The 21,396-nt window shown below is 46.4% G+C and overlaps 2 protein-coding genes across 2 annotated transcripts in view; one reads left to right on the top strand and one right to left on the bottom strand.

The window, feature by feature from the left end:
• The window catches only part of LOC306982469 (uncharacterized protein), a gene marked incomplete at its 3' end in the record, with an annotated part of 41,308 nt that overhangs the window by 13,726 nt on the left and 6,186 nt on the right, over positions 1-21,396 (bottom strand). The gene's annotated exons all lie outside the window — the stretch shown is intronic.
• LOC306982382 (NACHT, LRR and PYD domains-containing protein 12-like) overlaps positions 1-21,396 on the top strand; it is a 194,298-nt gene that overhangs the window by 168,279 nt on the left and 4,623 nt on the right. The window contains exon 16 of the mRNA XM_079582295.1: positions 20,249-20,425. Coding sequence (XP_079438421.1) covers positions 20,249-20,425 — 177 coding nt within the window. The remainder of the gene's footprint in view (positions 1-20,248; positions 20,426-21,396) is intronic.

The following is a 21,396-nucleotide window of genomic DNA, read 5'->3' as shown; positions in this document are numbered from 1 at the left end:
GTCAGGACATGTCAAAAATGATATTATGACCCCGCCCTAAATGCTACAGGAAGTCGGCCATCTTGGCCCGAACCTCAAACCTTCAAAATCGTACCTCTTGAACTTCTGGCCCCTGATCCCCGAGTTTTCGATGGAACGCCTCCAATTTTGGCCAACATGTCCCAAACCCATGTGGCTTTCAAAATCATCAACTACATTTTTTGTAAACTATTGGGCGTGGTCATGACAAGGCCGCAACTGAGAGGCCATTTTTAGCAAATTTCAAAGCCTCATAACTTTCACAGACTTGGCCGGATTGGAACGGACCCAATCCGGCGCGCGTGCACATTCCCCACCTGGACCTAATGGTGTGCACACGCAGCCACTATCGCCAAAAATGACTCACTGGCGCCCCCTCAAAGTTTTGATTTTAAAAATTTGTATTAAAAAAACGTGATGGTATGGAGGTGTGGAAAAAATCATACTGACCTTGTCTGTGATGGGGAACAACATATCAAAACCACGGCTCTCTGAGTAATGTCTTTGTGGGAGATAAATAATGGCCGAAAAATCGTTTCCATTATTATTATTATTATTATTACGTCTTTAATCTCGATTTTGACCCCCTGAACATTAACGAAAAGTCAATTTTATTTGACCAAATGATCAAAGTTGGTGTAAAATTTACTATTTTCAAGTCTGCGAAAGAAAGGGCCCAACGGCGCCCCCTGTGCACATTACATGGACGGGAAAAAATTAGTTTCACGAAAGTGAAAACAAAGTTCATATTCTGATTCTCCATGTCACACTGATCAAAAAAGTCAATCACAACATGCCTCTATCTCGCTTTATTCTTTTATAATTAGGCCCGAGCAACGGACACGCAGTGTCCCGCGAGGGACTCATTAAAACCGTTAACGGGGGACGAAAACGCAAGAATTCACGTAGCAAACGTGAACTGATATGCAAGTAACAGGGATCAAAACGTAGTGCTCCGCAAGCTCTAATTTTGGGTGGGGTTCGCGAGAGAGAATGATAAAAGTTGGCTCTGTGGCGCCCCCTCAAACAGGCAGTTTACATTGACCCAATGGCGGAGCGGTCGCAAAAAAAATCATCGTACAAAAGTGACATTGGCCAGGGACATAGACCACGTCAGGACATGTCAAAAATGATATTATGACCCCGCCCTAAATGCTACAGGAAGTCGGCCATCTTGGCCCGAACCTCAAACCTTCAAAATCGTACCTCTTGAACTTCTGGCCCCTGATCCCCGAGTTTTCGATGGAACGCCTCCAATTTTGGCCAACATGTCCCAAACCCATGTGGCTTTCAAAATCATCAACTACATTTTTTGTAAACTATTGGGCGTGGTCATGACAAGGCCGCAACTGAGAGGCCATTTTTAGCAAATTTCAAAGCCTCATAACTTTCACAGACTTGGCCGGATTGGAACGGACCCAATCCGGCGCGCGTGCACATTCCCCACCTGGACCTAATGGTGTGCACACGCAGCCACTATCGCCAAAAATGACTCACTGGCGCCCCCTCAAAGTTTTGATTTTAAAAATTTGTATTAAAAAAACGTGATGGTATGGAGGTGTGGAAAAAAAATGGTGTGCACACGCAGCCACTATCGCCAAAAAGTCCTTTAAATGTCTTTTAAGTGGCTTGTAAGTGGCCCGCCCATCCTCCGTGAAAATCGCCAGAGGTCTTAACCTAGCAGCGTGCTGGCCTCTGTCAGAGTTTCTCCTGAAATTCGCCAGTATTCCACATTTCCCCCTTTCTTCACAAAAGCTACACTTTTTGACTCGTATATACTTATACTACCCCTCTGTAACAGACATCCGCTTTAATTTGGACGTTTTTGCCTCCAAAGTCACGTTTTTCTCAACTGTACAATCACAGGAAGTTCAATTCGACTGTTTCCTGTCCGTCTCTCTGTGTGTTCCTCATACTATATGGGTCTTACCAAATAATAGCTTCAATATCGAGGGTGCTGCAGGGCTGAAACCCCTTCTCAACGATTCTTTGGGCAGCTAGGAATTTACCCCAATTACAAAATGATACAATATATTATTTTCTAAGCTGTTAATCCGTTTCCTGCAAACACACAAGTGCGGAGTCTCTCATGACATTTATTTCACATCCGCTCTATTTTTCTCAGCCTAAGTAGCTCCATTGGTAGAGAGCTGGGTTAGTGTACAGGAGGTTGCTGGATCAAATTCTGACCTTGACTCTTTTTCATTTTTTTTTTCTTTGGACTCAGCACTTTCTGGTTAGAACATGCATCGTCGCCGATGGTTCCACACTCATTAAAAACAGGGAAATTATCCCTCCAGTGTGTTGCTGGGATCAAATTTCAGCCTGTGAATTTAGAAAACCCAAGCAGTCATCAGGCCCATGTTTGCTTGGAATTACAGCTCAGTGATAGCATGTTCGTCTCAAGTGAAGGAGGTAACTAGTCCAAACACAACCTTGACACTTTCATATTGCCTTCACCTTTTCCATTGCCCGCTGCACACATTGTCACAGCCTAAAACACATGATTGCGGGACGTTTCGTAGCAGTTCACTCAACCTGAGTAGCTTCATTGGTAGAGTGCTGAGCTAGTGTGCAGGAGGTTGCTGGATCAAATCCCAACCTAAACTTTTTTTTATTTCCTTTTTCTTTTGGACTCAACACCTTTTGGTAAGAACATGCATCATTGCCTATGGTCCCACACTCATTAAAAACGGGGAAAAAACCTCTCCTCCAGTGTGTTGCTGGTACAAAATTGCAGCCTGGGAATTTAAATAAGCCAAGCTGTCATCAGGCCCATGTTTCAAGTGAAGGAGGTTGCTAGTCCAAACACAGCCTTGACACTTTTCTATTGCTTTCACCTTTTACATGGGCCACTGCACACATTGTCACATGAGTACAGCACGTTTCATAACATTTGCTGTGCCCGTGTAGCGTTATTGCTTGTGCATTGGGTTTCCAACCATGAGATTGCTGGGTCAATTTTGACCTTTGCTCTTTTTTTTTTCATATGCGTCACTAAAGAGCTAGAAATGGGGGGATCGTAGGAAAACAATTGGGAAAATGCTCCAGTGGGATGCTGGGAACTAACTTCTGCTCGATAACTTAGACAAAACTAGCGCACATCACAGTCCAAGTACCATGGAGCTACAGCTCAGTGATAGTGTGCTTGTCTTTGGTGTAGGAGGTTGCTGGTTCAAATATGGCTCTGACACTTTTCTAATGCTTTCTCTTTTATTGCCGGCATTTTAATAGGATTATGATACATTGAAGTCTGGCAGTGATTTTAACAGTTTATACAGTGTTAAGAGTTTCTGCAATTTCAACAGTTCTTACAGTTTCTGCAACAAAATAGGGATTTTTGCAATTACAACACAATTATGCCACTACATAGGGATTTTCACAATAGCACTATAATGCTACTTAAAGGGACTTTCGCATATAATAAACTGTAATGCAAGTTAAAGGGACTTTCGCATAAAATGCACTGTAATGCAACTTAAAGGGACGTTCGCATATAATAAACTGTGATGCAACTTAAAGGGACTTTCGCATATAATAAACTGTAATGCCACTTAAAGGGACTTTCGCATATAATACACTGTGATGCAACTTAAAGGGACTTTCGCATATAATAAACTGTAATGCAACTTAAAGGGACTTTCGCATATAATGTTCTGTAATGCAACTTAAAGGGACTTTCGCATAAAATGCACTTTAATGCAACTTAATAGGGATTTTCGCATATAAAGCAGAATAATGCAACTTAAAGGGACTTTCGCATATAAAGCAGAATAATGCAACTTAATAGGGATTTTCACGTCAAAATGAGCAAGTTCAAACATGGGGCTCGCAAGGACCTAGTGTGATGAAGAGTGGTCGCAAGGGACGAGAGCGAGCGGGGTGGTCGCAAGAGACGAGAGCGAGCGGGGAGTGCGCCAGGGGCGAGGGCCTTTATCGCCGCGCGCGGCTTTAATTATTATTATTATTATTATTATTATTTTGGTGCGCCTTTGACCCCAATTTTGACCCCCTGAATATTAACGAAAACTCAATTTTATTTGACTAAATGATCAAAGTTGGTGAAAAATTCAATATTTTGAAGTCTGCAAAATCACACTGTGCATAATGCCTCAGTGGCGCCCCCTCAAGTCTGACCCCTATTCAAATGGAGGCATGAGTTTTTGGCCTAAACCTATGTTATTCGGTACAGTGATAGAGCACATCAAGACAAACGTAAAACGTCATTATAGCTACTTCCTCTGACAAACCGGAAGTCGGCCATATTGGATTGAAAATTTTACCCAGCATTTCTTCGCCTGACATTTTTTCAAGTCACTCCCAGGATTTTGGACCAAATGACATTTAACTTGGTGAGTGCAATCTAGAGGCGTAGAGCTACAATAATCGAGCTCTTTTGTTCGGATATCTGTTACGGTTTGTCTCTACCGCTCTGCTAAAAAACATGCATTTTCCGCGCCTCTTTGACGACAACTCACAAGGGCATGCAAATTCAGATCACACTCATCTTTGGATCACATACGCCCCTCTGTGGATCGTACTGATCACCCTTGATAATTGTACAATTTTCACAAAAATAGCGCCCCCTACCTATACCTTCAAAATTACACTTGCACGAAAGTGAAAACAAAGGTGATATCCTGATTCGGCACGTCGCACTGATCAAAAAAGTCTATTACAACATGCCTCTATCTCGCTTAATTGTCTGTATAATTAGGCCCGAGCAACGGACACGCAGTGTCCCGCGAGGGACTAATTAAAACCGTTAACGGGGGACGAAAACGCAAGAATTCACGTAGCAAACGTGAACCGATTCGCAAGTAACAGGGGTCAAAACGTAGTGCTCCGCAAGCTCTAATTTTGGGTGGGGTTCGCGAGAGAAAATAATAAAATATGGCTCAGTGGCGCCCCCTCAAGCACGCAGTTTACATTGAGTCAATGAGAGCCCGGTGGCAAAAAAAATCATCGTACAAAAGTGACATTGGCCAGGGACATAGACCACGTCAAGACATGTCAAAAATGATATTACGACCCCGCCCTAAATGCTACAGGAAGTCGGCCATCTTGGCCCGAACCTCAAACCTTCAAAATCGTACCTCTTGAACTTCTGGTCCCTGATCCCTGAGTTTTCAATGGAAAGCCTCCAATTTTGGCCAACATGTCCCCAACCCATGTGGCTTTCAAAATCATCAATTCAAATTTTGTTCCATTATTGGGCGTGGTCATGACAAGGCCGCAACTGAGAGGCCATTTTCAGCAAATTTCAAAGCCTCATATCTTTCACAGACTCGGCCGGATTGGAAAGGACCCAATCCGGCGCGCGTGCACATTCCCCACCTGGACCTAATGCTGTGCACACGCAGCCCCTATCGCCAAAAAAGCCTTTAAATTGGCTTTTAAGTGGCTTGTAAGTGGCCCGCCCATCCTCCGTGAAAATCGCCAGAGGTCTTAGCCTGGCAGCTTGTTGGCCTCTGTCAGAGTTTCTCCTGAAATTCGCCAGTATTCCACATTTCCCCCTTTCTTCACAAAAGCTACACTTTTGGACTCGTATATACTTATACTACCCCTCTGTAACAGACATCAGCTTTAATTTGGACGTTTTTGCCTCCAAATTCACGTTTTTCTCAACTGTACAATCACAGGAAGTTCAATTCGACTGTTTCCTGTCCGTCTCTCTGTGTGTTCCTCATACTATATGGGTCTTACCAAATAATAGCTTCAATATCGAGGGTGCTGCAGGGCTGAAACCCCCTCTCAACGATTCTTTGGGCAGCCAGGAAGTTACCCCAATTACAAAATGATACAATATATTATTTTCTAAGCTGTTAATCCGTTTCCTGCAAACACACAAGTGCGGAGTCTCTCATGACATTTATTTCACATCTGCTATATTTTTCTCAGCCTAAGTAGCTCCATTGGTAGAGAGCTGGGTTAGTGTACAGGAGGTTGCTGGATCAAAAACCTGACCTTGACTCTTTTTCATTTTTTTTTTCTTTGGACTCAGCACTTTCTGGTTAGAACATGCATCGTCGCCGATGGTTCCAAACTCATTAAAAACAGGGAAATTACCCCTCAAGTGTGTTGCTGGGATCAAATTTCAGCCTGTGAATTTAGAAAACCCAAGCAGTCATCAGGCCCATGTTTGCTTGGAATTACAGCTCAGTGATAGCATGTTTGTCTCAAGTGAAGGAGGTAGCTAGTCCAAACACAACCTTGACACTTTAATATTGCCTTCACCTTTTCCATTGCCCGCTGCACACATTGTCACAGCCTAAAACACATGATTGCGGGACGTTTCGTAGAAGTTCACTCAACCTGAGTAGCTTCATTGGTAGAGTGCTGAGCTAGTGTACAGGAGGTTGCTGGATCAAATCCCAACCTAAACTGTTTTTTATTTCCTTTTTCTTTTGGACTCAACACCTTCCGGTAAGAACATGCATCATTGCCTATGGTTCCACACTCATTAAAAACGGGGAAAAAACCTCTCCTCCAGTGTGTTGCTGGTACAAAATTGCAGCCTGGGAATTTAAATAAGCCAAGCTGTCAACAGGCCCATGTTTCAAGTGAAGGAGGTTGCCAGTCCAAACACAGCCTTGACACTTTTCTATTGCTTTCACCTTTTACATGGGTCACTGCACACATTGTCACATGAGTACAGCATGTTTCATAAGTTTTGCTGTGCCTGTGTAGCGTTATTGCTTGTGCATTGGGTTTCCAACCATGAGATTGCTGGGTTAATTTTGACCTTTGCTCTTTTTTTTTTTTTTTAACCGCACCTACGGTCCCATTCTCATGAAAAACGCTTTCATATGCGTCACTAAAGAGCTAGAAATGGGGGGATCGTAGTAAAACAATTGAGGCAACACAAGGGAAAATGTCGAAAACAATCGAGGAAATGTATGGGGGGGGCATGACTTGAAGCTACCTCTCTCCTCCAGTGGGATGCTGGGAACTAACTTCTGCTCGATAACTTAGACAAAAGTAGCGCACATCACAGTCCAACTACTATGGACCTACAGCTCAGGGATAGTGTGCTTGTCTTTGGTGTAGGAGGATGCTGGTTCAAATATGGCTGTGACACTTTTCTAATGCTTTCTCTTTTCTTGCCGGCAATTTAATAGGATTATGATACAGTGAAGTCTGCCTGTGATTTTAACAGTTTAAACAGTGTTAAGAGTTTCTGCAATTTCAACAGTTCTTACAGTTTCTGCAACAAAATAGGGATTTTTGCAATTACAACACAATTATGCCACTACATAGGGATTTTCACAATAGCACTATAATGCTACTTAAAGGGACTTTCGCATATAATAAACTGTATTGCAACTTAAAGGGACTTTCGCATATAATGCACTGTAATGCAACTTAAAGGGACTTTCGCATACAATACACTGTAATGCAACTTAAAGGGACTTTCGCATATAATAAACTGTAATGCAACTTAAAGGGACTTTCGCACATAATAAACTGTAATGCAACTTAAAGGAACTTTCGCACATAATAAACTGTAATGCAACTTAAAGGAACTTTCGCATATAATAAACTGTAATGCAACTTAAAGGAACTTTCGCATATAATAAAGTGTAATGCAACTTCAAGGAACTTTCGCATATAATGTTCTGTAATGCAACTTAAAGGGACTTTCGCATATAATGTTCTGTAATGCAACTTCAAGGCACTTTCGCATATAATGTACTGTAATGCAACTTAAAGGGACTTTCGCATAAAATGCACTTTAATGCAACTTAATAGGGATTTTCTTATATAAAGCAGAATAATGCAACTTAATAGGGATTTTCGCGTCAAAATGAGCAAGTTCAATCATGGGGCTCGCAAGGACCCAGTGTGATGAAGAGTGGTCGCAAGGGACGAGAGCGAGCGGGGAGTGCGCCAGGGGCGAGGGCCTTTATCGCCGCGCGCGGCTTTAATTATTATTGTTTTTGTTTTTTTCTCATTTTTGTACGTTTGTTTGTCTCTTTTACATTTGTGTGTATGTTTTTGTATATTAGTTACAGTATATACATAAAGTAATAAAAAAAGAGTTCTATCAGTGATGTTCAGCAGAAGTTTCCTTGATGTCTCTGAATGTAATCGTTTCCCCGGTGCCTTAAGGGTTAACTGTGTGGCTGCGTGACAGAGGGCGGGGCCGGTCCTCAGGTATAGAGCGTGTGTTTCCGCCACAGTGTCACAAATGTGCGGCTGAAGGAGAGACTACAGGACGGCGGGGGGAGAGTCGGACAGAGGAGACGCTTCAGAGCCCACACTCAGGTGAGGCCACACTTTACAGACTCTCATCACTTCATCATATACAGCAGTGTTTTCAAAAAGTGGGAAATTGAACATCATATTCATTGGAAAAGCTATATTTTGCAGTAAAATGTGCTGCTTTGGGAGAATTTTAGGTTTATTTTTACCACAGCATTGTCCTTTTTCTTGCAAATACCACTTTTAAGTAATTACTTTCTAAATAAACTGCAATACCCTTGAGGTAGGGGGTACACGGACGACCACTGAAAAGCCCAAGGGGTTCGCAAGACAATAAAGGTGGGAACCACTGATATACAGGATCACACACACAAGAGCACATCTGGCCTTAGTCAGCGTTCAGTGGATCATAATGAGAGCATTATTAGTGCTGTATCAGTGTAACGTGTGTAAATGCTTATTTTAAACCGTCAGAGGAAATACGTGTGTGAACCTTTGAGGAGTCAAAGTGTGTGTGAAGGAGTGCGGTGAGGAATGCAGTCGAGCTGAGCCGCTCCCACTGTTTCCTGTTCGTCCAGTCACAGCTACAAATAAACACAGAACAAAACAAATATGTCACAGATATTCCACAAATCCTAATGAACAATTACAGAAGGAAATGAACGAAACTAAAATCCAACTAGAAAAAATGATTTCCCATAAAACCAACTTTATTAATAACAATAACAGTGAACTATTGGCAAACCTTTTACAATATAAAAAAGAAAAAGCAGTTATTCCATCAATACAAGATCATTCTGGCATCATAACATTATATCCTTGCGACAATGCACCAGACACAGCAGAAATAAAGCAAATCCTGAGTGATCTTAACCTCCCAACACTCACATTGCAACAAGCAGATGTATTAGAAACACCATTCACTACAAGAGAAATATATAAAGCCTTCAATAATAAGTCACCAGGACCAGACGGAAACCCAGCCCAACTTTACAAACATTTCTGGGACTTTCTAGCTCCACTTTTCCTGAGAGTAATGTCAGAAATAAAAGCAAGTTCCATCATTCCTCCCCATATGAACACAGCTGTTATTACAGTCGTGCAAAAAACAAATAAAGACCCGACAAACCCTTCGAACGATCGGCCACTGTCATTAATTAATGTGGATCTCAAAATAATCTCCAAAACACCAGCGTCTAGATTAGAAACGCCCTCACTCATTCACCCAGACCAAACCGGATTCATTAAACTGTCATTAGATGCTGAAAAAGCTTTTGACGAGGTTAGTTGGCGATTTCTTCTCAATACATTTCACACGTTAGGGTTTGGAGAATCGTTCATCCAATGGGTGCAAACACTTTACACCCAGAGCTACAGTCACCACTGACGGGATCACCTCACCACACTTCACACTGAGTCAAGGAACCAGACAAGGATGCCCACTCTCTCCTTCCCTCTTCGCATTATTCATCGAACCCCTTGATACAGCAATAAGAAACAATATCAATGTCTGCGGAATTCATAATGGAGACACAAATCATAAAATCAGCCTGTTTGATGAAGAGCTTTTACTGTATCTACAAAATATTACTGATTGATGACAGCAACGTATTGAAAATAGTGTTAAACGGCGATATTGACAACTATGGACAGTTAAAAAAAAAGAAAAAAACACATTAATTAATTCTGTAGGAAATGAACCAGGGCTGACCAGCTGGCAATGGAAGAGTCTTGATTGTCCAGAGACATAAACTCCAAAGAAATATGCTTTAAAAGCAGGTTTTTCCAGTGTGATATGTTTCTGTTGATTCTAGATTTCCAGTTCACGAGAATGGTCTTTTTGGCGATGGTTAAGGCCACGATGAGCAATTTATTATCTATGTGGGGATCCATGTTAATTACTGAGGTATCTCCTAATAGGCAGAGAGAAGATGACATTCACTATTATTAATAACTTCTCTACCTTCTCCAATTATACCATAAACTGGACTAAATCCACAACACTTCCATTAACTAAGGACTCGTGGGATTCTGCTGGCCAAGATTCCTTCCCATTGTAACATTTGGGTAATAGAAAATATTTGGGTATTAATATTTTGGCCAAGCTGTCAGAGCTCTTTCATCTTAACTCTACTCCCTTACTGAAAAACATTGAAGACACTCTGAAAAGCTGGCATGAACTCCCATTATCACTGATAGGCCGAATTGATGGAGTTAAAATGAAAATTCTACTGTAAATTACATACTTATTTACTATGATGCCTCCAACTCCCACTGACAACTGCTTTACATCCCTTAACTCCACAATAACCCTGTTTTATTGGAAAAATAAACCCTCGGATTTCGCTTGCAACATTACAAAACAGCAAAACACACGGCGGACTCGAAGCTCCAAATTTTCTTTATTACTTCTATGCAACACAATTATCACACCTGCACATCTGGATAAACAATGGAAACTACAATAACCGATGGATCAAGCTTGAACAGAAGCAATGTCAGAACACGCCCTTAGCAGATCTTCCATTTTTATCACCATCGATAAAAAAAACAACCATATTTCAAATCTATCACCATCTCCACACAGGGGCCGGACTGGGACTGAAAAACAGCCCTGGCCCAAATTAGCGTAAATGTGACACTTCCACAAATACATATTTTAACCTCTTAACTCCCGCCTGAACCGAGAGGATCTTTTTCCTCACGTCATCAAATTTTTTTTCAAACATTTTCTGAAACATGGAACAGGTTATGGTTAAATCGAGAGGACAAAGTGATAAAAACTCTAGAGTTCTATCAGTGATGTTCAGCAGAAGTTTCCTTGATGTCTCTGAATGTAATCGTTTCCCCGGTGCCTTAAGGGTTAACTGTGTGGCTGCGTGACAGAGGGCGGGGCCGGTCCTCAGGTATAGAGCGTGTGTTTCCGCCACAGTGTCACAAATGTGCGGCTGAAGGAGAGATTACAGGACGGCGGGGGGAGAGTCGGACAGAGGAGACGCTTCAGAGCCCACACTCAGGTGAGGCTTTGGAATCAGACAGAGCCACAGTTTACAGACTCTCATCACTTCATTATACAGGATCACACACACAAGAGCACATTTGGCCTTAGTCAGCGTTCAGTGGATCATAATGAGAGCATTATTAGTGCTGTGTCAGTGTAACGTGTGTAAATGCTTATTTTAAACCGTCAGAGGAAATACGTGTGTGAACCTGTGAGGAGTCAAAGTGTGTGTGAAGGAGTGCGGTGAGGAATGCAGTCGAGCTGAGCCGCTCCCACTGTTTCCTGTTCGTCCAGTCACAGCTACAAATAAACTCAGCGTCACATGGGGAGGTTTATCTCTGTGTTTAACGGCTCTGACTCTCCCCCAGGACGAGACTCGGGGGAAAATGTCAAAAAGGAAAAGAAAGTCCTCTGAGCCTCCAGAGGGCAGCACTGAGCCACAGCTCTGTGGGACAAAGTGAGTTCAGTCGTTTCTTATCGACTTTAACCTCCTTCAAAGACAAATGTGTTTTTAGACAAAGCAAAAGCAGATTATTGTTCTCTCCACAGACACAGATCCACAGGCTCAGTGTCGGCTCTGTCCATGAAGACCGACTGGTCTAAAGACACACCTCCATGTTTCAGTCCTGAACCTGCTCCAGACTCACAGTGAGAAATAAACCTAATTAAAGTGATCTCCTTATAACGAGGCAGTGACTTAGGGTTTTTTCCACAGTCTCATAATGGGCTTAAAGTGCAGACTCAGCTTTAATTTGAGGATATTCACATCCAAATGTTTAGCATTTTAGTGCCGCACTCTGAATGTGCCGTAGAAGTGAAGTCGAAATGATTTGACAGAGCCATTCACTGCCGTCACTACAGTGGCGCAGATGGTAGAGAGGGTTGTCTCATGATCGGAAGGTCAGGGGTTCAAATCCCACCTCCTGAGAGTGCACATTGTTGTTGTGTCCTTGTCCCCACATTGCCCCCAGTGTCTGCGTACATTGGTGTATGAATGAGAGTTTGAATGGGTGAGTGGATCCTTGCTGTAAAGCGCTTTGAGAGCCTAATGTAGGTGGAAAAGCGCTATATAAGTTGAGACCATTTACCATTTACCAACATCATGGATGTCATGGAACATGGAACGTCACCTCGCTGGGGGGGAAGGAGCCTGAGCGGGAGGTTGAGAGATACCGGCTAGATATAGTCGGGCTCACCTCAACGCACAGCTTGAGTTCCTGATCCCAACTCCTGGAGAGAGGCTGGACTCTCCATGTTTCTGGAGTTGCCCGCGGGGAGAGGCGGCGGGCTGGGGTGGGTTTGCTCATATCCCCCCAGCTCAGCCGTCACGTGTTGGAGTTCACCCCGGTGGACGAGAGGGTCGCGTCCCTACGTCTTCGGGTCGGGGACAGGTCTCTCACCGTTGTCTCGGCCTACGGGCCCAACATCGGTGCAGAGTACCCGGCCTTCTTGGAGTCCCTGGGAGGGGCACTAGATAGTGCTCCCACTGGGGACTCCATTGTTCTGCTGGGGGACTTCAACGCCCACGTGGGTAACGACAGTGAGACCTGGGAGGGGGTGATTGGGAGGAACGGCCTCCCCGATCTGAACCCGAGTGGTGTTCTGTTATTGGACTTCTGTGCTAGTTGCAGTTTGTCCTTAACGAACACCATGTTCGAGCACAAGGGTGTCCATAAGTGCACGTGGCACCAGGACATCCTCGGCAGGAGGTCGATGATCGACTTTGTAGTTGTGTCGTCTGATCTCCGGCCGCGTGTCTCGGACACTCGGGTGAAGAGAGGGGCGGAGCTGTCAACCGATCACCACCTGGTGGTGAGCTGGATCCGCTGGCAGGGGAGGAAGCCGGTCAGACCTGGCAGGCCCAAGCGTGTTGTGAGGGTCTGCTGGGAACGTCTGGTGGATCCCTCTGTCAGTGGGGTCTTCAACTCCCACCTCCGGAAGAGCTTCTCCCAGATTCCGGGGGAGGCGGGGGACATGGAGTCAGAGTGGACTCTGTTCTCCTCCTCCATTGTCGATGCGGCTGCTCGTAGTTGTGGCCGTAAGGTCTCTGGTGCCTGTCGCGGCAGCAATCCCCGAACCCGGTGGTGGCGCCCGGAAGTAAGGGATGCCGTCAAGCTGAAGAAGGAGTCCTACCTGGCCTTGTTGGCTTGTGGGACTCCTGAGGCAGCTGAGAGGTACCGGCAGGCCAAGCGTGCTGCAGCTCGTGCGGTCGCGGAGGCTAAAACTCGGGTCTGGGAGGAGTTCGGGGAGGCCATGGAGGAAGACTATCGGTCGGCCTCGAAGAGATTCTGGCAAACCATCCGGCGCCTCAGGAGGGGGAAGCAGTGCTTCACCAACACTGTGTACAGTGCGGGTGGGGGGCTGCTGACTTCGACTGGGGATGTCGTCGGGCGGTGGAAGGAGTACTTCGAGGACCTCCTCAATCCCGTCGTCACGTCTTCCAATGAGGAAGCAGAGGCTGGGGGCTCGGAGGTGGGCTCGCCCATCACCGGGGCTGAAGTCACCGAGGTGGTGAGAAAGCTCCTCGGTGGCTCCGGGGGTGGATGAGATTCGCCCTGAGTACCTTAAGTCTCTGGATGTTGTAGGACTGTCTTGGCTGACACGTCTCTGCAACATCGCGTGGCGGTCGGGGACAGTGCCCCTGGATTGGCAGACCGGGGTGGTGGTCCCTCTCTTTAAGAAGGGGGACCGGAGGGTGTGTTCCAATTACAGAGGAATCACCCTCCTTAGCCTCCCCGGTAAGGTCTATTCCGGGGTGCTGGAGAGGAGGATCCGGCCGATAGTTGAACCTCGGATCCAGGAGGAACAATGCGGTTTTCGTCCTGGTCGTGGCACACTGGACCAGCTCTATTCCCTCCATCGGGTGCTCGAGGGTTCGTGGGAGTTCGCCCAACCAGTCCACATGTGTTTTGTGGACTTGGAGAAAGCGTTCGACCGCGTCCCTCGTGGTGCCCTGTGGGGGGTGCTCCGGGAGTATGGGGTCCGGGGCCCTCTGTTAAGGGCTGTCCGTTCCCTGTATGAGCAGCAGGAGCTTGGTTCATTGCCGCAGTAAGTCAGACCTGTTCCCGGTGCGTGTTGGTCTCCGCCAGGGCTGCCCTTTGTCACCGGTTCTGTTCATTACTTTTATGGACAGAATTTTTAGGCGCAGCCAGGGGCCGGAGGGGCCGGAGGGGCCGGAGGGTGTCCGGTTTGGGAGCCTCAGAGTCTCATCTCTGCTGTTTGCGGATGATGTTGTTCTGTTGGCTTCAACAAACCAGGACCTTCAGCACGCACTGGGGCGGTTTGCAGCCGAGTGTGAAGCGGCCGGGATGAGGATCAGCACCTCCAAATCCGAGGCCATGGTTCTCCTTCCCCTCTACAGGTCGGTGGGGAGTCCTTACCTCAAGTGGGAGGAGTTCAAGTATCTCGGGGTCTTGTTCACGAGTGAGGGACGGATGGAGCGTGAGATGGACAGACGGATCAGTGCAGCGTCAGCAGTGATGCGGTCGCTGTATCGGTCTGTCGTGGTGAAGAGGGAGCTGAGTCGGGGCAAAGCTCTCGATTTACCGATCGATCTACGTTCCCACCCTCACCTATGGTCATGAGATTTGGGCCATGACCGAAAGGACAAAATCGCGAATACAAGCGGCCGAAATGAGTTTCCTTCGCAGGGTGGCTGGGCGCACCCTCCGAGATCGGGTGAGGAGCTCAGCTACCCGGGAGGAGCTCGGAGTAGAGTCGCTGCTCCTTCACGTCGAAAGGAGCAGCTGAGGTGGCTCGGGCATCTGTTCCGGATGCCTCCTGGTCGCCTCCCGCGGGAGGTGTTCCAGGCATGTCCTAGTGGGACAAGGCCTCGTGGAAGACCCAGGACACAGTGGTGGGACTATGTCTCCGAGCTGGCCTGGTGTGGCCTCGGGGTCAGAACAGCTGGAGGAGGTGTGTGTGGATCGGGAAGTTTGGGCATCTCTGCTGAGACTGCTGCCCCCGCGACCCGGCCCCGGATAAAGCGGAAGAAAATGGATGGATGGATACTCTTAAAATACGTACGTAACAATTCAATAACAAATTAACCAGTGTGGATACACATAATGAACCAGCCGAGCCAGCGCCAGCACCAGCTGACTGATTCATTCATTCAAAACAATAGGAAGCGGTAGCGTAACACTCACCAGTTCCACTGTTCGTAAGTGCTCAAAATTATACAGAAACGGCGGAGGCGTCTAAAGGGTTTGACAGGCATAACAGTTAGCGATCGGTAAAATGAAGCAAGCAAAGAACGACTTTTAAAACGCATACCTGCAGCAGCTCACTACCCGGCGCGTCCCACACCTACTCCACGCACTAGGGCGCAGCCATCTTTGTTAGACTGACAGCGTCGCAAATCTCAACCCACAGACGGAAATCTCGCGAGAGTTTAGGCCTAGTGCTAAGGCAGAGACGAACCAGGAGCGGAACATTACCTGGGTTACAAATGACGAAAGAAAATGGATGGATGGTTTATCTCTGTGTTTAACGGCTCTGACTCTCCCCCAGGACGAGACTCCAGGAAATGCCGAAAAGGAAAAGAAAGTCCTCTGAGCCTCCAGAGGGCAGCACTGAGCCACAGCTCTGTGGGACAAAGTGAGTTCAGTCGTTTCTTATCGACTTTAACCTCCTTCAAAGACAAATGTGTTTTTAGACAAAGCAAAAGCAGATTATTTTTCTCTCCACAGACGCAGATCCACAGCCTTAGTGTCGGCTCAGTCCATGAAGACCGACTGGTCTAAAAACAACAATCCAAACTTCAGTCCTGAACCTGCTCCAGACTCACGGTGAGAAATAAACCTGATGTGGAGAGATCTCCTTATAACGAGGCAGTGACTTAGGGCTTTTTCTTCCATTGGTTTATAAGTTCTCCACAGTCTCATAATGGATAAAAAAATAAAAACATGGGATACATGAAACCCTCCGTACGAGCAGCAACACGTCCTCTCCCCTTCACTGATTCCACCTGGAGCAGAAATGTGCGACACATGACCCTCCTCAGGACACGCCCCCTGCACGCCTCCATTACACCATATATGGTGTAGGTCGAAGGTACAGGAGCCCCGCCCTGACTAAAAACAGGACCTGGCAGTCATTTTACACTTAAACAAACCAACAATATGACGTAACCAACAGTGATGTTTCTATTCTGCACAGCTGGTCTGTCAGAGGAGGTTTTAAGGAATGTAGGTAATGATTTTAACATCATTTAAACTGAGGTTGACGGGCCGTGGTTTGTTCTTAGTGTGTTGTGATGTTTGGATCTGTCTGCTGTGGTCACTGTTGTCTTTGTGTGTTTCCACTCACTGCAAATGAATTTCCCCACGGGGACAATTAACATTTCTACTACAGTGACTCTCGTCTGCAGCCCGTGGTCTGCTCCTCAGAGCTGCTGGGCCAGGTCTTCACTGTCGTTCTACCTGATCTCTGTGGAACATTTACAACTACAGCTGACTAAAGCTCAGATCACACTGTGAGATTTTTCATGCCCCATTTTGCTCTAATTCTCAGTTGCTCGACTGGGACTGGCTCTAAAACAGATGAATTCAGGCATAAGTGTCGCTTGTTTCAGACGTCAGTAACAGAATGTTGGTCTCTAGCTCTGCTCTTGGATCAGCCTCAGACGTCGCATCACCTGCATCACACACGAGCTGCAGATACTTTGTTCTGACTCAGGCTCCTGAAGCTCAGTGTAGATCCAGCTTCACTTCTCAGGCTGAAAAACCTGATCTTCTCTCCACAGAAGCAGATCTACAGCCTCAGTGTCGGCTCTGTCCATGAAGAGCGACAGGTCTAAAGATCTCCCTCTAAACTTCAGTGGTGAACCTGCTCCAGACTCACAGTAAGACCTGACCTAAACTGTGCTTTATATTTGTGATTGTAACTTGTGAGATGTTAAAGACGTGCTCAGTGCTGTGTGTTTGTGTCACAGAGAAACAGAGTCAGAGCAGGACGCCTGGCCTCAGTGTGGAGACACAGGCAACAGTCCTGATCAGGGGGTTCAAGGCCCTGCACCAGGTGAGTCTGCTCAGTCTGAGACTCATCAACTACAGCAGGGAATAAGAGACCTGTTCATCAACATTAACAGGTGTCTCCTCCTCTGTGTCCAGGTGAAGGTCTCCACAAGGTTCTGAAGGACCATAAGCAGAGCCTGAGCAGCAGATGTGAGAGTGTGACAGAGGGAAGTGAAGAATCAGGAGATAGAACTCTTCTGAACAGGGTCTTCACTGAGCTGTACATCACAGAGGGCCTCAGTGAAGAGGCCAGAGCCCAACCTGAGGAGAGGAGTCTGGAGACACAGTCCAAGAAGAAGCAGGTCCAGGAGATCACCATCAGGTGCCAGGACATCTTTAAAGCTCTGCCCCCTGAGCAGCAGCAGGGGGCGCTGCAGCAGGGCTCCATCAGAGCCGTGCTGACTGTGGGCGTGGCTGGAGTGGGGAAGACCTTCTCAGTCCTGAAGTTCTGTCTGGACTGGGCCCAGGGCTCAGAGAACCAGGAGCTGCAGCTGGTGGTGCCACTGTCCTTCAGAGAGATGAACCTGGTCAGAAGGGGGCGCTACAGTCTGATGGAGCTGATCCAAGTGTTCCATCCAGCGCTGGATCCACAGGTCACTCTCATTTATAGAAAGCTTTACCTTTCACATCATATATTTCAAAGTCTCAAACACTTTTGAAATGACTCCTGGCTCTCAGGGCGTTTGTTAGTTCAGTCTGTGTTCACATTCACTGCACCAAACGCTTCAAACTATTGTTCATGGTGAAAGCAGCGGCTCACACGCGCTTCCTAGAGCTAATCCTCTCACTCTCTTGTGGCCAAAAAGGAAGCAGGTGAAAGAAATGCACTTGATTAAACAGATGGAGATGAAAGCTTTACAGCACAGACTGAGGCAGAGACACATCGCGGTTATAAAGATGAACATCCATCAGACCAATGTTCCAAACGCCCAGCGCCGTGTATTCAGTAGGAAATGCTCCAGTCCTTTCTTCACTTCAAAATGAAACATGACACTGAAAGTGGGCCGTCAGCCTTCACACCCGTCAGGAGACTGACGCCACAAACCCGTTAGAGAAATGCTAAATCCATTGTAAACCCTGCAGTCCCTCACACTGGAGCTCCACCACTCACTGGTTTAAAGTGAGGGTTGAAGGAAAGTGGTGTAAAGTCATGGATGTTAAATGTTGTGTTTCTCTGCCCCACAGACGCTCACAGCCCACACTCTGTCCGTCTGTAAACTCCTGTTCATCTTTGACGGCCTCGACGAGAGCAGACTGTCTCTGGACTTCAGCTGTGAGCTCATCTCTGAGGTCACACAGAGGTCAGAGGTGGGCGTACTGTTGGTGAACCTCATCAGAGGCGCTCTGCTTCCTCACGCCCTTATATGGATCACCTCCCGCCCAGCGGCGGCCCATCAGATCCCAGCGCGGTGCGTGCACAGGGTCACGGAGGTCAGGGGCTTCATCACTGACCCACAGAAGGAGCAGTACTTCAGGAAGAGGTTCTCAGATGAAGAGCAGCTTCAAACAGTCCTGTCCCACCTCAGAACCTCCCGCAGCCTCCACAACATGAGCCAGATCCCAGTCTTCTGCTGGATCACCTCCACAGTCCTGGACCACGTGTTGAAAAGCCATCAGGGCGGACCACTGCCCCAGACCCTCACAGACATGTACGCACACTTCCTGTTGGTGCAGACGCACAGGAAGAGGAAGTACAAACAGACACAAACAGAGGTCAGGTCTGAGACCTGGGGGCTGACAGAGGCCGACACAGAGCTGCTCCTGAAGCTGGGGAGACTGGCCTTTGAGCATCTGCAGACAGGAAACATCATGTTCTACCAAGAAGACCTGGAGCAGGTGGGTCTGGACCTGAGCGAGGCCTCGGTCTACTCCGGACTCTGCACTGAGATCTTCAAACGAGAGAGTGTCTTCAACCAGTCAGTCTACTGCTTCATCCACCTGAGCGTGCAGGAGTTTCTGGCAGCCGTTTACCTTCACCACTGCTTTCAGAACAAACAGGAGGTGGTCAGGAAGTTTCTTTATGGAAGAGAAGGAACTGTCTCAGGGTTAAGTCCAAATGAGTTCCTCAGAAACTCTGTAGAAAAGTCCCTGCAGAGTCCAAACGGCCACCTGGACCTGTTTGTGCGGTTCCTTCATGGCCTCAGTCTGGAGTCCAACCACAGACTTTTAGGAGCTCTGCTGAGTCCAATAAAGGAATCAGAAATCACAGAAGTCATTAAAAACCTTAAAAGGATGAACACAGAAGACGAAGTCTCTCCCGACAGAAGCATCAACATCTTCCACTGTCTGATGGAGCTGAAGGACCAGTCTGTGCAGCAGCAGATCCAGGACTTCCTGAAGTCTGGAGGTGGATCTAAGGAGGAACTGTCTGAGATCCAGTGCTCGGCTCTGGCCTACATGCTGCAGATGTCAGAGCAGGTCCTGGAGGAGCTGAACATAAACATGTACAGGACGTCTCTTCAGGGTAAACAGAGACTGGTTCCAGCGGTGAGGAACTGCAAGAAGGCTGTGTGAGTCCTCAGTCACAGACAGAAGCTTCACAGACCTGTTAGAATCACTCACATGTCGCTCTAACATCTGTTACAGGTTTGTTAACTGTGGACTCTCAGATCTTCACTGTGAAGTGGTGGCGTCAGCACTGAGCTCCAGCCCCTCCCATCTCAGAGAGCTGGATCTGGGTTATAATAACCTGAGTGACTCCTCAGTGTCTGCGCTGTGTGTTGCTCTGAAGAGTCCTCACTGTCAGCTCTCCTCTCTCAGGTCAGTGTCAGGTCTGTGACGGCTCTCGCTCGTCCATCCTCCTCCTCATCCTTTAATCACTGAAACTGAGTGATGGGACGTAACCGTTCTCTGAGAGTGAAGTAAAGTGTAGGAGATGAAAAACTACAACATTTACCCCTGACCTCTGAGTCCTGCTGCAAACCAGAGTCTCAGATGTTCAGCTGTAGCTACAGAAACTCCTCTGACCTTAGTCTGGACTTAATCACTTCATTTATTCTTTATTCAGATTGAGTTACTGTGGTTTGTCAGAGATCAGCTGTTCCTCTCTGGCCTCAGCTCTGAAGTCCAACCCCTCACATCTCACTGAGCTGAACCTGAGTGGTAACGAACACCTGTCTGACTCAGGAGTGTCTCATCTGTGTGGTTTTCTGCAACACAAAAACTGTCGCCTGAAGACTCTCAGGTCAGTGTCTCTGTGTCAGAGCTCAAGTTTTAACATAAACTATGAACAAAACAGTTTTAGTGATTTGTTTGTGTTTTGTTCATGTAGGGAATGAATTAATTTCTCATCCTGTAAATGTTTTAAAAATAGAGATAACAAAATACATGTAATGTATTTATCATTATTCACACTATGGCTGTTTCCTAAAGCCTCGGTACCTCTCCTTGTCTTGGTCTGAGGTGGGCGTGGCCTTGGTCGGAAGTGGGCGTGGTCAGGCATCTACATCATCACTCGCCGCCAAAGTGATGTTTCAATAGGTGTGTTTAAAGAGTAACTAAACACCAAATCCACTTTTTTTGCTGATAAACGGTCTAAATGGTTGTTGAATAGAGTTAGCTGCATGTCCCAGTCAATATGTTGACATTTGGTGCAAACTTGTTCAAAATCTCACTTTAGTGTCTAAAACCGCAGGGTTAGCGCCTCTACTGGTTTCATGCAGCAACTACATTTAATTTTTTGCGGTTGGAGGAGAGTGTGTCCACGGCGTCCAGAAAACGCCATCAGTTCTGCATGTGGTTTTGCCTCTGTGCCTCTGTGGCCCCGCCCACATGCCTCTGCCTCAATGCATTTTGTGGGTTCAAGTGTCACAACAGAACAAATTTTGACTAGATGTTTTGTCATTTATTATGTGTAAAAGTCAGTTTCATGATGCACTATTGCACCAAATCAGTCTGTGAAACATTACAATGGCAATAAAAACTTGTGATCTGGAGGATGGTGATTTATCTTCAATGACATGAATGACATGAATGAGCTGCTGAAACTGATTCATATGTTGGTTCTTGTTTCATATTCTTTATTTTGGAGACAGACAATTGTGTGACATGTTTTGTGGACAGTATTTCAAATGAATGAATGAATTATCTTGCTGGATGCATTTGGTAAAGTGAGTGTCTCTGAGGGGACAGTGAGGTGCTCCTCATAGGCTTTAG

The sequence above is a fragment of the Gobius niger genome, assembly GCF_951799975.1.
Source record: "Gobius niger genome assembly, chromosome: 24".
NCBI classification, from domain to species: domain Eukaryota; kingdom Metazoa; phylum Chordata; class Actinopteri; order Gobiiformes; family Gobiidae; genus Gobius; species Gobius niger.
The sequence above is the reverse complement of the archived record's forward strand: the minus strand, read 5'-3'. Positions and strand labels throughout refer to the sequence as shown.